Source organism: Peromyscus maniculatus, chromosome 1 (assembly GCF_049852395.1).
Source record: "Peromyscus maniculatus bairdii isolate BWxNUB_F1_BW_parent chromosome 1, HU_Pman_BW_mat_3.1, whole genome shotgun sequence".
NCBI lineage: Eukaryota > Metazoa > Chordata > Mammalia > Rodentia > Cricetidae > Peromyscus > Peromyscus maniculatus.
Window position 1 is genome coordinate 114,146,775 of NC_134852.1, and position 17,265 is coordinate 114,164,039.

Below are 17,265 nucleotides of genomic sequence, written 5' to 3' on the forward strand. Positions count from 1 at the left end.
ACCCTTTTGGCTAACAATTCACTTAGATGAAACCTATTCCTGGAATTGGAAGCTTCATTTGGTGACAAGAGATGGCCAGTTGAGGCTCTGTCTCTCCTATTATTTGCGAATTTCATCTGATTGCCTTCATATATGAATATATTTTACAAGTGTCTACTGTATTAGCTTTTCATATTACCCTTCAAATGGTCCTTAATTATAGCTGTTACTCTCCATAATTATCTATTCTATTTCCCTTTCCTTGGGAGATGTGTCAATTACCCTCTAGCCCTTTACTCTCTACCTAACCTCCATAGTTCTATGGATTGCAGCTTGGTTATCATTGACTTAACAACTAATATCTGTATATAAGCAAATACACACCATATTTGTCTTTCTGGGGCTAGGTTGCTTCACTCAGGATGATTTTTTTCAAGTTCCATCCATTTACCACTGAATTTTGTGATTTCATTTTTTTTAATGGCTGAGTAACACTCAATTTGTATAAATATGTCACTTGTTACTTATCTATTCATCTCTGGGGGGGGGCATCTAGGTTGTTTCCAGTTTCAGGATATTATGAATAGAGCTGTAATGAACATAGTTGAGCAAATGTCTCTGTGGTAGGAGGAAATGTCTCTTGGATATATGTCCAAGAGTGGCTCTTGAGGTCGATTGAATTCTATCTTCCCAAGGAACTGCCACTTTGATTTCCATAGAGGCTGTACAAGTTTGCACTCCCTTCAACAATGCATGAGTGTTTCCATTACTCCACATCATTGGCAGCATGAGCTGTCAATTGTTTTACTGATCTTAGCCATTCTGACAGGTGTAAGATGAAATCTCAAAGTAGTTTTGATTTGCATTTCCTTGACAACTAAGGATCTTGATCATTACTTTAAGTGTTTCTCAGTCATTTGAGTTTCTTCTTTTGAGGATTCTGTTCAGACTTGAATCACATTTTTAAATTTGGTTATTTTTTATATCTATATGTCTATAAAGAACTATTTCTTGAGTTCTTTACATATCATGGTCATTAGCTTTCTATTGGATGTGTAGTTGGTAAAAATAATTTTCCATTCTATAGGCTGCCACTTTGACCAAATGACAGTGTCCTTTGCCTTGTAGAAGCTTTTCTGTTTCATGAGGTCCCATTTATTAATTGTTGATCTTAGTGTCTGTGCTAACAGTGTTCAGTTCAGAAAGTCTCTTTCTGTGTCAATGAGTTCAAGGCTATTCCCCACTTTCTCTTTTATCAGGTTCAGTGTATCTGATTTTATGTTGAGGTCTTTGATTCATTTGGAGTTGAGTTTTGTGAAGGGTGATAAGTATGGATCTATTTTCATTCTTTTATATGCAGCTATCCAGTTTGATCAATACCATTTGTTGAAGATGCTATCTTTTTTCTAGTGTGTATTTTTGGTTTCTTTATTAAAAAAATCAGGTTTTTATATTCATGTGCATTTATGTCTGGGTCTTCAAATCAAGTCCATCAGTAGATGTGTCTGTTTTTATGCCAATGCCATGCTCTTTTTAAAACTATAGCTCCCTAGTGCAAGTTGGTGATGGGAATACTGTCATCAGGTCTTTTATTATTCAGGATTGTTTTGCTATCCTGTGTTTTCTGTGTTTCTAGATGAAGCTGAGAATTGTCTTTTCAAGATCTGTGAAGAACTGTGTTGGGCTTTTGATGGAAATTGCATTGAATTTGTAGATTGTTTTAGGTAGAAATAATTTCATTGGGTTAATTCTACTGATCCATGAACATGAGAGATCTTTCCATCCTCAGATACTCTCTTTAATTACTTTCTTCAAAGGCTTGAATTCTTGTTTTATCATGCAAGCCTTTCATTTCTTTGGTTAGAGTTACCCCAAGATATTTTATATTATTTGAGGCTATTGTGAAAGGCATTGTTTCCCTGATTTGTTCATCAGGTCATTGGTAGTTTGTATGTAAGAAGGCTGCTACTTTATTAAGACAGATTTATTTTATATTTCTTATCTTTTCTAGACTCAATATTTTAAATCTTCTTTGAAACCTTAGTGTCTATGGGATAATGTATTTGCATAGAAATAGAATCTTTTCTTAATATATAATACACAAAATTATTAATCTCAAGATACTTACTATGATAAGCCCTTTTATTGTGTGTTCATCATGCAAGAGACTATGAAAATATGGCTGTGAAAATGTTTAAAAGGTGCCAAATCCAGGAAAATTAGCTATTATAAAGATTATTAATTTAGTATAAGCTATAGAAATCTAAATTCTAGTCAAGATAAGGTTTAAATTGAACACATTCTTGTAGCTGGAATCAGGAGGTCTATGGGATGGGTTAATTGAGAATGAAACATTGAAACCACACTTACCAATGATGTGGATAAAACAGTTTACTGAAGAGGGTGCCTTAGTGTAGCCAAATTTCTAAATGGTCTTACTAAATAAAAAACACGGAGCCAAATATAGGGGTGAAAGCCTTAGAGATCAGGGAAATAGGGAAAGCTACCAGCCAACCTTACCTCACCAACTCTGCAGCTTCCAAATTCGAGTTACTTCCTGTCTACCCACACCTTTATTGCCTTGCTATTCTGCCCTCTCATTTGCTCTCTTAGCCCAGCTATCGCACTTCCTCTTTCTACATAGATCTGTCACTTTATGTCTGTCTGCACAGACCTCCAGGCCTCTGTGGTTGGTAGTGGGATTAAAGGTGTATGTCACCAAGCTTGGCTCTGTTCTCTAGTGTGGCCTTGAACACACAGAGATCCTGTCTGCTAAGTGATAGGATTAAGGGCGTGTGCTGCCTGACTTCTTGTTTAGTTAAAATGGCTGGCCTTTTCCCCCTGATCTCCAGGCAAGCTTTATTCATTAAAGCACAAATAAAATATCACCACACTTCAGCACAAATAAAATATCACCACACAGTAGCTGACTGAGTAAGTTCCAGAACTTTACAATAAGACATACACTTAAATTCCAGCTCTGTAATGTGCTAGCTTTTAGATAAGGTTACTCACTCTTTGGTCTGTATTTCCCTCAGCTGTGACAAAATGATGACTACCACTTAATTCACTAGGTTGATTACAAACGCATATAACAATATATTTAAAATGTATAGTGTAGTTTCTGTATTCATCAAATATTAAGTTGCTTATACTTAGAAGCCAAATAGAAAACAGGCATGACTCAACTGTTATGGCTTCTCAGGAAGGGCTCCTGTATAAGAGGAAGGACAAGGGAATTGCTGATGAGATATTAGAACTTGTTAGACAAAAGGTATATTAGCATTATAGAAGAGAGAGATTACCTTTTCTACCCTGTCCGAATTAATCTCTGACATTTAGGGAGCTTCTTTGGCTGATAATCTGTAGCCCAGGGCTAGGGGAAGAGAAACGGATGTAGTTATCTAACACAAGCAGGCTGTTTCTGTGGACACCTATTACAGGCAGCCTCCAGGGCCAGGCCTTTGCTCCCAGCTTTGATGGATGGGGTTTGTTTGAGCCTGAGAGCAGTGTGTTAAGTTATGCCTGAGCTGCTTTGGGAGAACATTTCATATTGATCTCATCACTCTTGTTTTTATCTAGTGTACTTCAGTAATCAAGATTACTGTTGTCTGGCGACTCTGTGACACTCCCTATATAGTCCCCTCCTTGGGAACTGGTTTATCTCTGTTATGTGAAGAGGCTCAAGAGATGTGACCAGGTAAGTGGAGTGTGTATATGGGCAGGGATTGAAGGGAGGAAATTAAAGTGTCAGCGACGGGAGGAGAAAGATCAAAGAAAACTCAAGAAAATCTTAGAAGATGGATAATGTGGTTGAAGAAATAGAGAGACATTGTTAGATAATCATAGTAATTGAGATGAAGAGACAAAGGACAGGGGGAAAATAAGAGAAAAATAAAAGGAGCTAGAAACTCTTTATTGTGACCATCATAATCATTCTGCAATTGATATTATTAATCAAAGCTTTCTGTTGTTCCAGATCATGTATCACTAGCTAGCACTGAGATATGTAAGACTCACATGCTTAACTATCAAGAAACTAACACTCCAGATTGAAAGGATAGCACTTGCTTATACCAATTTTCAGTATCATTTCTGCCTTATAATTAAAAATCTAATTCAATGTCCAAACATTGTGGTCCCAAGATTTATTAGCAAAGGAGAATTTTCAGTTTAGCATGTTCTGGAGTTGTCAACATATGTGTGGATTGTGAAAAAAAATAGAATATTGACAAATGAAAATTTCATAGCATCTGGGAGCTACAGAGGCTGGGCTCTGGTGCTGTTGGTGCTGGAGGCAGTGATATAAGCCTTTGAATTACTAAAGAATAGAGTAGAGTGGGTCTTATCTGAGTCACTGTTTTTTGTCTCTTGTATAAGCCAATGTTACCTTCAGTATGGTTGGTCCAATACAGACTTGTGTCTGCAATGAAAAAGCACTAATCTTTTTTTCCTGGTTAGTTGGACATGTAGGGAAAATAAGAATTATTCTGGAATAATGTTCAGAAGTCCTGACAAGACTCTTTAAAACAGTATACCTGCAGTAAGTGGGTTCAAAGTCACATGATGGATCTCAAAGGGAAGGCATAGAAACAACAGTGCAAAAGTGTAATAAAGAGGAAAGAATAAAAACTAGGTGGTTTAGTGAAGCTGGGAAGCCACACAGGAGCACAGAAACAGAGAGCAGTGAGGGCATCTTACAAATATGTGAGGTGGGAAAAGGAAGACTTACTTGAATTATTTCAATAGGAAATAAAATAAAGAATACATACTAAAAATAGACTAGGAGAGTATGAGGAGAGGGTGACCGATGATTCAACTACAAGGATTCACCTGGACAGCAACATCTCGAATCATATTAACAGCGGCATCACGTTGTGAGTATCATAAGTGGCAGTGTGACACCAAAGTGCTTCTCTAATACTCTAGTGCTATCTCTAGACAAACTCCTTGACCTTCTTGGAGGAGGGGATAGAGAGGTGGGTTGAAGGAGAGGCTGGGGGGAATGAGAGGAGGGATGAGAGGGGATCTGTGGTTGGTGTGTAAAATGAATAAAAACATTTCCTAATAAAAACAATGTTGTTACAGCAGCACCTCAAACAACAACATCAACACCAACACCAACAACTCAGAGATAGCTTAGTGACTCAGCACAAAGTCCTATCAGGTTACAAATATGGCTATTATTATTTCATAGTCTACATTTATATGAAAGATATCTAAAAGACTTTATTTCAAGATAGAACTAATCTGGAAAATAAGATGAGAATGAACCTAAGATAAATAATTTATAAAGGGGAAAGGCTCATTTAGTCTTACAGCTTCAGTCCATGGTACTTGATTTGGTTGATTATGCCTGTGGTAAGGCAGTACACTATGGTAGAAGCCCAAGGCAAAGAAAAATGGCTCATTTGATGGCAACTATGGGACAGAGAAGAGGAAAAGGCAGGGATCAAAACACATCCATCCATGGTACATCCTCAGTGGCTAACTTCCTTCGAGTAGATCTCATTACCTACATTTTACTTAACTTCTTTATATCCTATTAATCTAAATGGATTAATACATCCATGATTTTAGAGATTTTATGATTCAATCACTTTTCAAAAGTTCAACTATAAACAGTGTGTATTTGGGGCCAGAGTTCAACACAAGAGCTTTTGAAGATATTTGGAGTCTAAAATGCAAGTGACAGTAATATCTAAGAGAGAGAGCAGAAGCAAGAAAATGGGGCTAGGCTCTAGCAAGAATGGTCCAAGGTGCTGTAGAAATTAGATCAGAGGTTTTAATTCCTTCATGTTATGGAGGCTGGGGAGTTCCGAATACAGAACACAGTTGTGTAATTTGAGAAAGATGGATAAAAGCATAGGGACTTGCAAGAAGGATCTCATGACACACTGCTTTTTTTTCCCCAGAGTTTGTCTTCAACTCATGATGCTGATCTTCAATAACACCACGTCCTCGTCTTCCAGCTTTCTTCTTACTGCCTTTCCTGGACTGGAACTTGCTCATGTCTGGATCTCCATTCCTGTTTGTGGTCTCTACACTGTTGCACTCTTGGGAAACAGTATTATCTTGTTGGCTATTATCATTGAACGGAGTCTCCACAAGCCTATGTACTATTTTCTCTCCATGCTCTCTGTTGTTGATCTAGGTCTGACCATCACAACCCTTCCTACTGTCCTTGGCGTTCTTTGGTTTCATGCCCGGGAGATCAGCATTAGAATTTGCCTCATTCAGATGTTCTTTGTGCATTGCTTCTCGTTCCTGGAGTCTTCAGTGTTGGTGGCTATGGCCTTTGATCGCTACATGGCTATCTGCAGCCCTCTGAAGTATGCTACTTTCCTCACAGACATGATGAGTTTTGTGATTGGACTGATCATCTGTATAAGACAAGTGGTTTTCATATTTCCTTCAGTGATGGCCGTGAACAGTGTGTCTTTCCAGGGAGGCCAAGAGCTTTCCCACCCATTTTGTTTCCATCCAGATGTGATCAAGTTCACATACACCAACCCCTGGATCAGCAATTTTTGGGGAATGTTTCTTCAGTTCTACCTGAATGGCACTGACTTATTGTTCATTCTTTTCTCCTACATCTTGATCCTTCGTACTGTTCTGAGCATTGTGGCCCCCAAAAAGCAACAAAAAGCTCTAAGCACATGTGTCTGTCACATCTGTGCTGTGATCATTTTCTATGTGCCCATGATTACACTGTCTGTGGCACACCGTCTCTTTAGTTCTACCCCCAGGGTGATCTGTAGTATTTTGGCCAATATGTATCTCCTCTTGCCTCCTGTGCTGAATCCAATCATTTACAGCTTGAAGACCAAGGTTATTCGCCGGGCCATATATAGGCTGCTCCAATTCAAGGGCCCAAGGGACTACAGTGTGAGGAACCTCAGAGGAAGGTGGGATAGAAGGAGACAGTTTTCTAGTACATGAGTTATGGTTAAAAGGGAAGATGATTTGTTAGTGTTATCTCCAGGTGTGATGATTAATAAGGGAATTTCAACTTTATTACAAGAGTGAGAAAGACCACATGACCTTGAGTTTATGAGAGCTTAAAAAACACATTTAAAAGCCAATTTGTGAGCAAATGCATAAAATGATGATTTTTAAAGCACTTACCTGGACTCTTATGCGCAGGTGGCATCATGAATAGACACACTAGCTGTTAAGTTCGAAGACCTGGGTTTGATCCCCTGAACCCACCCTGGGGAGGAGAGAACTGATTTCCATAAATTGCCGTCTTACCTGGACCAACAGCACATATATGCACACACACATGTACACACACACACACACACACACACACACACACACACACACACACACACGACAAGAAACCCTAAAAATCCTCCCAGTGGAATTACTATCTCTGTAATTACTATACAGCAAAGCAGGCATATTTAGAGCAGAAACAAATGACAATGTTTATATTTTAAGTAAATGCTTTTTTCCCCCACTAAGGTTTATATTCCCCAGGGAGTGATGGGATTTCTTTCTCCCACTCCTGCTGGTGAAAGGAAAAGTTACTTGTTTGTGCAAAGACACAGACATAGACATGTGTAATTAAAAAGTTTTCAGTTCAAATCAGAGTCCTGTTTCCTTGCACAGGTACTCATATATCTTTTGTTAACCTCTTTTGTTTTCTTAACACAGGTGATGCCTTTACAATTTAAATTGCTTATATATTTCCCTTTAGTACAATACAGCAAGTTACATATTGTTTTCATTGTTGCTGCATGGCCTGGACATGTTAGGATAGGTTCTTATTCTTACTCTCTAGCAAGTGCAGACTCTGCCTCAAGACACTAGCCTTTGTTTGAAAGTGGCTGCTGCCTTCTACCTAGCCAGCTGCCTCCATGCTCTACTTCCCTAGACACAGCGGTGTTATGCAGTGACTTTAGTGTTGCATAATGAGTAATTTTAGGAGCTGGAGAGATGGCTTGGCAGTTAAGAGCACTGGCTGTTCTTCCAGAGGTCCTGAGTTCAATTCCCAGCAACCATATGGTGGCTTATGACCATTCATAATGAGATCTGGTGCCCTCTTCTGGCCTGCAGGCAGGTGTACAGGCAGAACACTATACATAATAAATAAATAAATTTTAACCAAATATGAGTAATTTTATGTTGTGTATAATCAGTAGTTTTGATGTAATTCTGACTTCTTGAGACCACCATAATTAAGGATATTTGTTTTGTAATGAAATAGCCTTGGGTATGGTATTGATAGTACATCAGAATTTTTCTAAAATTTTCTTCCACTTCTGGAATTAGGAAACTTTATTTCCACCTAGAATAATCCATGTCTGAACACAGTAAAGCAACAGATAGTCTGAGCTGAGTTACCTGTTTCTTTAGAAAGTAGGGAATACCAATCCTAAACTCTTTTCTGTTTGTTTCTGTTTTCTGGAAAACTCCACAGTTTTGCAGAGACATTGATGGCATAGTGATTCTGCTTTGCTTAGCTCACTCTATTTTTCAGATAACCATTACCAAGCAATATTCACATTATTTATGATTAAAATTATTTGTGTTAGTTCTTTTTAAGCAACACATTCAAGTGTTTTATATATTTCATCAGGTTCACGCTCCATCAGAATAAGCCATTTATTATTCATTTATGTGTACTTCAAGTTTCCACACTCAGTCATTAAATTTAATTATTTTAATTAATTTAATGTTCTTTCTACCACCAGGGTGTAAGAACTTTGATATCAGGACTATACCTTTAGGTAATCCCTAACATTTAATTTAGTGAATATCACTTAGTTAATACGGTGTGGCATATATTTAATCATAATTTATGTTGCTAGTTACTACTTTAAATATTTCAATAATTCTCTAAATAAGTTCTCACAAATATGTATTTGATAATACCACTCTTTATACTCGTAGATCCTTAGGAACTGAAATCCTAATTTTAGAAGAAAATATAATTATTGAAAATCGACATAGTGTCAAAAGTTGTATGCTTTGGATTTATAGTTTCTGGGCTTAGATTCAAACACAAAATACTTTGGAAATATGGGTATTTGTAAAGGTTTTTTTCGAATTAATTTGTAAAGCTTTAACAACTGTAGAACTGGAGTAGTAATGAACTCCTCTTTCACATGCTCACATTAAGTCCTGGAACTCACTGTGTAACAGATCAGGCTGGCCTCTAACACACAGAGATCTGCCTGCCTCTCTGCGAGTATTGAGATTAAAGCCATGCACCATCACCATTCAGTTAAGTGTATGTTCATAATCTAAATAAAACTTAAAGTCATCTCAATATATTTTACTTCCTTATGACAAAATACCAAACCTACACTTATAATACTTAAATAGATTGCCATTTGTCTTTTCAGTGTTATTTGACTAGTCAATCTATTTTGCATGATGTGATATTTCTCCATGTGTTAAGTTTTACAGGTTACATTGATATTGAATGTTTTTGCTTGTTCTCTTTATTGATTTACTAAGAAAAACAGAAATTTCAGCATTTTAATAAATGTCATTATCACATAAACCCAGTTTCTACTTGTTATTATTGTTTATTTACTCATACGCTTTTGTAACTTCAGTTTTAGAATGACTTGGGTAAGTTCTAAAAGAATTAATACTGTAAGCTTGATGAGAAATGTATAGAATCTATAAGAAAACTGAGAGGAAAAGACTTTTTTAGAAGCCTATTTACTCTTCTGGTGCAAAAATAGCCTATCTGATAGGGATTTGAATTTCTGAACTCAAAAAATTAAAAGAGGTATAAATATTCTTTTTTGATTCCTTGATTACAATATAATTTCTTTATGGTGTAGTAGAACATGACTCATTTTTAGGAGCAAATTTATTGAGTTTAGATTAACCTACCCACCTCTCAATTGTAACAATGTGGCTTTTCTTATATGAATGTAGTGGTCCAGGCCTGTTATCCCCACAATAAGGGTATAGAATTAGAGACTCAGGAATTAGGATGGAACAATTAGAGGCTGATCTGGGCTACACAGTGAAATCAAGACCAGTCTAAGCTATATACTGAAGCCATGCCTTAGAAAACCAAGGTCTGGGAATGTAGTAGTGGTGGAATGTTTGTGGAGTGTTCACCCAAAAGGTCATCAGTTTGATCCTCACCATAATATATGAAGAATTAGATATTCTCTGCATATGTGTCTCTTTTTCTCTGATTATGATTTTATCCAACCATTGGAGATACAGTAGTATATATGATTTGTCTAATTCTTCAATTGAAACAACATACAAATTAAAAAATTGAAGTTAAGTATTGTAACATAGCTAGAGAACGTGTGGAGCCACTGAGAAACAACTGAGCATTGAACCTAGGAAGAGGCACACATGCTTTTCCCCAATTAAGCCAGGGGTGTCAGTCATGTTCAGATATCCAACAATAATAACTCCAGTAAACTGCCCTGGGGCATAAAGCCAGGAGTATTTAACCATGAAAAAATAACTTTGTCAAATGATTCTTTGAAATAAAAATTATTTGCAAGTTCAGCTTAAGTAGCAAAACATTGAAATTTATTGACAATTTTCTCCCAATTTATGTATAACTTTTAAAGTATTAAATTATCATAAATATTGCTTTTTAACTTTGTCTAGCAATAAATAATCACAAATAAAAGTAGAATAGGAAACAAGAAAATTGTTTGAGAGACTCAGTCATTTCAGCTTTTTACCTTAGCTTTTTATTTTGTTAGAATATAGATATATATTATATATCTTTTATTTCATAATAGATGTTTTAGAACAGTAAATGAAAATGCCAGATGATTAAAAATGCCACATACTTCTTCTTTACATCTTTTCTAATTCTTACCAATAATATGGTCTTCCCTCTATGTCCTTAGGTTGGCAGCTCAAAAATAATGTAGAGAAAAAGTTTTCCCCCTTTTTTTTCTTAAAGAATAACATATTGGAAAGAAAGAAAATAATCTAAAATAAAATTTTAAATTGATTTAAATTGGAATAATAACATCCTATAATTATTCTAATATTAATTATTTTCAAAGTGACAGTAAGAACTTCATGCTGTAAACAGTAAAGCAAAATATAAGTGAGTGAACTCAGTTTCAGTCACATTGCATAACTGTTCCTGACTCACCTGTCAATTCCCATGTAAATCTTATGTTCACATAGTATTTAGGCTACTGGTTGTATTAATTATAAAAAAAAATTATTAAGAAAGATGATGTTGAGTCTCTATCCAGATCAACTTGAATTCACCCGATTTTGCTAGCTAGGAAGATTGAGTCTGCCTATAACTTGTCTGAGAAAAAATGTTATTGATGAATCTTTGACAATACTTTGCATAGGAAGAAATTATCTTCTTGGTGATCCCGACTAACTCTGACCCAGGTCACTGCCTCTGCCCTATTTTTACTTTAGACCTAATTTTCCTAGAACCTTTTCACGAATTTGCCGTGTCTTTACACAATATACAATGGGGTTCATCAGAGGTGGCACTAGCAAGAAGATGTCAGCAATGAGGATCATGGCCATGGGTGACTTGTGCCTACCAAAGCGGTGCATGGATGCTAAAGCAATGATGGGTACATAGAAGATGAGCACGGCACAGATGTGGGAGACACAGGTATTGAGGGCCTTGAGGCGCTCTTTGTGGGATCCAATTCCCATCACAGTCCTCAGGATGAACACGTAGGAGACAGCAATGAACATACTGTCTGACATCATACAGAGTGCAACAAAGAAACCATAGAAAAAGTTGACTGTGTTGTCAGAGCAGGCCAGCTTCATAACATCTTGATGGAGACAATAAGAGTGAGAAAGAAGGCTTTTCCTGCAATATTCCAGTCTTTTCAGAGTGAAAGGAAATGGGAGAACTAGGAGCATGCTTTTAACGAGAAACACCAATCCCATTTTGGCAACTCTAGCACTGGTGAGAATAGAGTTGTACCTAAGAGGGTTGCGTATGGCTAAAAAGCGGTCAAAAGACATAATCAGGAGCACTGAGGACTCCATGTCTGTAAAGCCATGGATAAAGAATTCTTGAGCAAAGCAGGCATTTGGGGAGATTCCTGTGGCATTGAACACAAAGATACGGAGCATGGTGGGAAGGGAGGAGAGGGACAGACCTAAGTCAGAGATGGCAAGCATGGAAAGGAAATAGTACATGGGTGCATGGAGTGAGGGCTCAGTCCTGATCACAAAGAGGATAGTACAGTTGCCCAGGATGGCCACTAGGTACATGATGCAGATGGGAATAGAGATCCACACATGAACATGCTCCAGGCCTGGGATTCCAATTAGGAAGAAGGTGGTGACCTCAATTTCTGAAGAATTGAGAATGGACATGATGGGAGACTTCAGAAGCATCTACTTAGAGATTTGAAGTGACACTTCCAACATGAACTTGTGGTACTTATATCCTCCCTGTTTTAGCACATATGCCTGAGAGACAGAGAAAACACAGTTAAAAACAAAAGAACGAGACATTTCTTTTAAGCAAACTGTGAGAGAGTTTGTTCATGTTAATTGTCAATAAGCATATAATCACTGCCTCAACCAATCCTATGTCTCCATGGCACATTAAGGGGAAAACACATAAAGAGAAATAACTTGTATCTTTATTCCCTTTGCCATGTTGAGTTTCATTTACTTCCAGTGAAAAATTATACACACTCAGGGTAGAATCTGGGATAATTCATTTTCTTCTGCTTGGGGCACAGAGGTCCTGGAGGGAGGGAGGGAGAAGGGAAGGGCGAAGATATTGGAAGAGTGTAATAGATAGATAGATGATAGATAGATAGATAGATAGATAGATAGATAGATAGATAGATAGATAGATAGATAGATAGATAGATAGGAAAATCACTATTAACCTTCTGTAATTGTAATGAAAATCCCTCTTTGTTGTAGGAGAGCATATCTAAGAAAATCAGGTCATATATATGTGTCATAGGATGGTATATAATCTTATATATACTCATGTATTAAATCCACAAATAGAAAGTAGTTTAGTGATTACCAAGGTTAGAGGCAAGGTACTGAGAATGATGGGGGTGATGTCAGTACTCAGACTCTTTTCTGATACCATAGGACAATTAAGTCCCTTCAGCTGTAGAAGATTTTCAAAGGCAAATGAATTAACAATACACTTCCAAGATATTATCTTTGTTGACTTAAGTTCATCAAGGAAAATGAACCTCCAATATGTATAGAAGATTTCAATACTTCCTTTTTGGTCTAAAGAATGTGAGGGCCTCTTTAAGTTGTTAGGTCTTTGTATTGGACTCATCACAACTACAATCAGATCACAAGCTTTTGGATTGTTCTTTTGCAGGATATTCAGCCACACTGTTAACCCTAAGTCTGTGTTTGTGTTAATTAAATAAAATAAATCTTGGCTCAGGGGGTGGAGCCAGTAACTAGTTGACTGGAATTAGCCATAGAGAGTCCAGAGGAACCAGGAGTATGGATAGAGAGATGTATAGGAAAGAGTAGGGCAGGGACTTGGAATTTCGGCTTCTTTTTGGTTTGGGATAATTGGAGAGACATGACTCTTGCTGAGTTTCCAGTCAAAAAGGAAGGTCAGCTAGTTGCTTCCTGGCCTCTCTGATCCAGCAGATTTTCATTCCAATATCTGACTTCTGAATATTTGTTGGTAAATGGAATGACAGAGACTTAGTTTAAACTTACATATAGTGGCTGCAGCAGAGCCAGCTGTAGGACTGGAAGTCCCTCCAGGCCGAGGCCTGAGTGGGCAGTGGGCACTGGCTATGGGACCGTGGCACTGCAGATGGTAATTAAAGTATCAGTAGATTCATAAGCAGTCTCTATGCCAACAGAAAAACATCATTGTTCATTTTTCATAATGAGTCACTGAATACAAATCCTCTTCTAGGAGACCTGAGCTACCCTCCCAAAAGGATGAAGCAGTGGCTAAACCATGATCTGAGTATTAGCCACTCTCTCTCTAAAGTGGTCCTTTCAGGACAGTGTAAACTATCTCCTCAGTAATTACAGCTGGAGATTAGGAATGCTTGCACCTGAGAGTCTTCCCTGTTGATCATGTCAAGCAGGGCCCCTGTACTCTAGCGGATAACTATCGTGTAGCTAGCTATACAGCACCTCAACGGTCTTGTGATTGTTGTGTGTGTCTGCTTTCCATGGCAGGCAATAAGGTTGCTTAAAGAAGAGCAGATACCACAATGACTGTGATGTTTTCACAACTGAGCACGGTTTCTGGCAAATGGTACATATCTAATTATATTGAATAGAACACATCCCATCTTACTGAATAGGACACATGCCATCTTACTTAATAGTACACATCCCATTTTATTGAATAGGACACATCCTATCTTATTGAGTAACTAAATGGTATTGATTTTCACTTCTTTGGAATTATCTCGTTGCTCTGAGTGGGTGAAGATTAATGGTCATTTCCTTGGGTTCAGAATCAGCCTATATATTTATAAATTATTAAAATAAATCAATTTGTATATGTATGTATATATACAAACTATATATATATATACATATATATATACATTAGTGTTCTGAGAGGGCAGAAAAGAGAGAGTAGATATTTTAAATGGACCAAAGACCTTAATTTGAAACAGGAAACTTCCCTGTTTCCCAACCTACACTATACATAGTGTAATATATATATATATATATATATATATATATATATATATATATATAAAATATATATAAAATGAAACAGATAAATATGAAAATACAATTTTAGGATTGTTAGTTTATCTTATCATATGAAATATGTAAATAAATGAGTGAGTAGATGAATACTATTATTTGTGTTCTCCCAGATACTAAACCTTGGACAGAGAAAAAAATGTAGCCTGTACTTAAAGAGATGACTGGAGAGTAGAATTGTTGGACAATGATGCCCATGATATTGTAACACATGTGAGCTTCTCTAAATGCAGTCTCTTATTCAGTCTTCACATCAAAGCATTATTTCTTATGTAAAATTTTGAACAAAGCATTATTTCTGATGTAAAAATTTGAAAACAAAAGCCAAAGGTTCACCAGTTTCTCAAAATATCATTATCAACACATATGAGAATAATATGCTGTTTGAATTTGAGCTTTGTCAATTATCTCCTAATTTCCATTTCATCTTAGTTAACATACTAAAATTACTTAAGTTGAAAAGAAATTGTATTCTATTGCTGGATACATAAATATTGATGCTGCTAAAAGGAATGTGGCAAGAAAGGCTGTTATCTTCAGCTTTATTATGAACAAGTGACACATTGTCCTCCAGACCTGTGTTAGTTAGCATACATCATTGCAATATAATTTCTGACTAAAATGGGTCAAATGATGTAAAACCAATTGGGATTGTTAGTAGCAAAACCCACCAAGCAGTGTCCACTCTGAATTAGTAAGACAAATGCATAAAATAAATTTCTGCCTAGGAAGATGAAGGGTGAGCAGGTAAGACATGGGCTGGACATTAGTGTTCTGAGAGGGCAGAAAAGAGAGAGTAGATATTTTAAATGGACCAAAGACCTTAATTTGAAATCGGAAACTTCCCTGTTTCCCAATACCTACACTATACATAGTTCTTCATACAGCTATCATTTTGTCTAAGTAGGAATGAGTAACTGGATGGTTCTTGAGGGGATCTCTCTGGATAGATGAATGACTATTGCTCATATCAAGGAACTGCTAAAAGGAATTTCTTCTCTATTTGATTCTTATAGTGGTTTTCCTAACTTAAGTTAAACTCTTAGGCACACAGCTCAAGGCAAGGTCTATTCATTTCATCTTATGTTTATGTTTGACTTTTGTTTTATTTACCTCAGCTATTTCTGTACTAAAAATCTGAAGTTTCTACTATAGTCATTCTTATTTATAGATACTTTTGAGTTTTGGTTCTTGGAATATTATTGTTTTAAGTATGTCACAAGTTTTAAAGCCATTTTCTAAGACAATGTATTGTTATGGTCACTTACCACTCAACAAAACAGCAAAGCAAATGAACTTATCCCAGAGCCTTCTCAGCCTGTGTTCCAGGTCTGCCAGCCAGGCTCTTATCTATACATTGCAAATGTCTGGAGGTGCCTCTGGGACTTACTTTCATGGGACATCTATTACATCAGCTCTACTACCCTTCTATAAACAAATTATTTCTTTGACCAATAGAATAGGACAGAGGATCTGGAAATAAAATGACAAAGCTATGCCCACTTAATTTTGTCAAAGGAGGCAAAAACATTGCGTGGAAAAAAATATAGCCTGCTTAACAAATGTTCCTGGCAAAACTGGTTATATACCTGCAGAAGAATGAAATTAAATTTATATCTTTCACTTTGTATAAAAATCAATTGCAAGTGGACCAAAGACCTTAATTTGAAACCAGAAACATTGAAACTTCTAGTAGAATGAAATATGCAGAAGGAATACTCTTCAAGACATTGAGGTTGGCAAGAACTTACTACACAGATCACTAGTAGCACAAGAACTAACCCCAAATGTCAAAAGACAGAACTACCTGAAAATGAAAAGTTTCTGCACAACACCAAAACTATCATCAGAGCAAACAACCTACAGAATGGGAAAAAATCTTTACCAGGTAAACTTCAGACAAGGCGCTAATATCCAGAATTTACAAAGAGTTTTAGAAATTAAATATTAGGGAAGTAAAAGCATTAGTCAATAATTGGGCAAATTAATCAAATTGACAGTTTCCCCCCCCCAAAAAAAAGAAAAGAAAAAGAAAAAGAAACACAGATGACTAATAACTATTTTTAAAACTATTCAAAGTCCATAGTTATCAGAGAAATGCAAATTAAAACTTCTTTGAGATACCACCTCATCCAAGTCAGAACAACTATCATCAACAAATAACAACAGTCAGAGAGGATTTGAGGCAAGAGAAACCCTTACTCACTGTTGGTGTGGGTACAAATTAATATAGCCATTGTAGAAATCAGATTGGATAGTTTTCAAAAATTAAAATAGGACTACCATGTGACACAGATATTTCACTCCTGGACATATGCCCAGAGAACTTCACATCCTATGATAGAGTTATCTGCACCCCCATTTTTATTGCTGCAAAATTCACTATAGAAAGGAAATAGAACCAAACTCTTTGTCCATCATCTGGTGAATGAATAATGAAAATATGATGCATATATAAAATGGAATACTATTCATTTCTGAAGAAAAATGAAATCACATAATTTATAGGAAACTATCAACTTAGGATATATATTAAGTGATGTCACGCAATATCAGAAAGAAGAAAGCCTCATGTTTTTCCTCATATACGGATCCTAGTCT

General features: G+C 36.5%; 2 protein-coding genes across 2 annotated transcripts; one reads left to right on the forward strand and one right to left on the reverse strand.

Annotated features, from left to right (window-relative positions):
* The first annotated feature begins 5,913 nt into the window (after nucleotides 1-5,913).
* Or51t1 (olfactory receptor family 51 subfamily T member 1) lies at nucleotides 5,914-7,017 on the forward strand. The gene has a single exon (XM_076566059.1). The coding sequence runs from the start codon at nucleotides 5,914-5,916 to the stop codon at nucleotides 6,919-6,921; it is 1,008 nt and encodes a 335-aa protein (XP_076422174.1). The 3' UTR covers nucleotides 6,922-7,017.
* Nucleotides 7,018-10,650: 3,633 nt separating this feature from the next.
* Nucleotides 10,651-15,990, reverse strand: LOC102904400 (olfactory receptor 51A7-like). The gene is made up of 2 exons (XM_006993345.2): nucleotides 15,933-15,990; nucleotides 10,651-12,393 (listed from the first exon to the last, which is right to left on the reverse strand). The coding sequence occupies exon 2, from the start codon at nucleotides 12,316-12,318 to the stop codon at nucleotides 11,362-11,364; it is 957 nt and encodes a 318-aa protein (XP_006993407.1). The 5' UTR covers nucleotides 12,319-12,393; nucleotides 15,933-15,990; the 3' UTR covers nucleotides 10,651-11,361.
* Nucleotides 15,991-17,265: the final 1,275 nt, after the last annotated feature.

Bases quoted from the DNA above. Each gene is read 5' to 3' on its own strand.
- Or51t1 (XM_076566059.1), top strand. From the start codon at position 5,914: ATGCTGATCTTCAATAACACCACGTCCTCGTCTTCCAGCTTTCTTCTT.
- LOC102904400 (XM_006993345.2), bottom strand. From the start codon at position 12,318: ATGCTTCTGAAGTCTCCCATCATGTCCATTCTCAATTCTTCAGAAATT.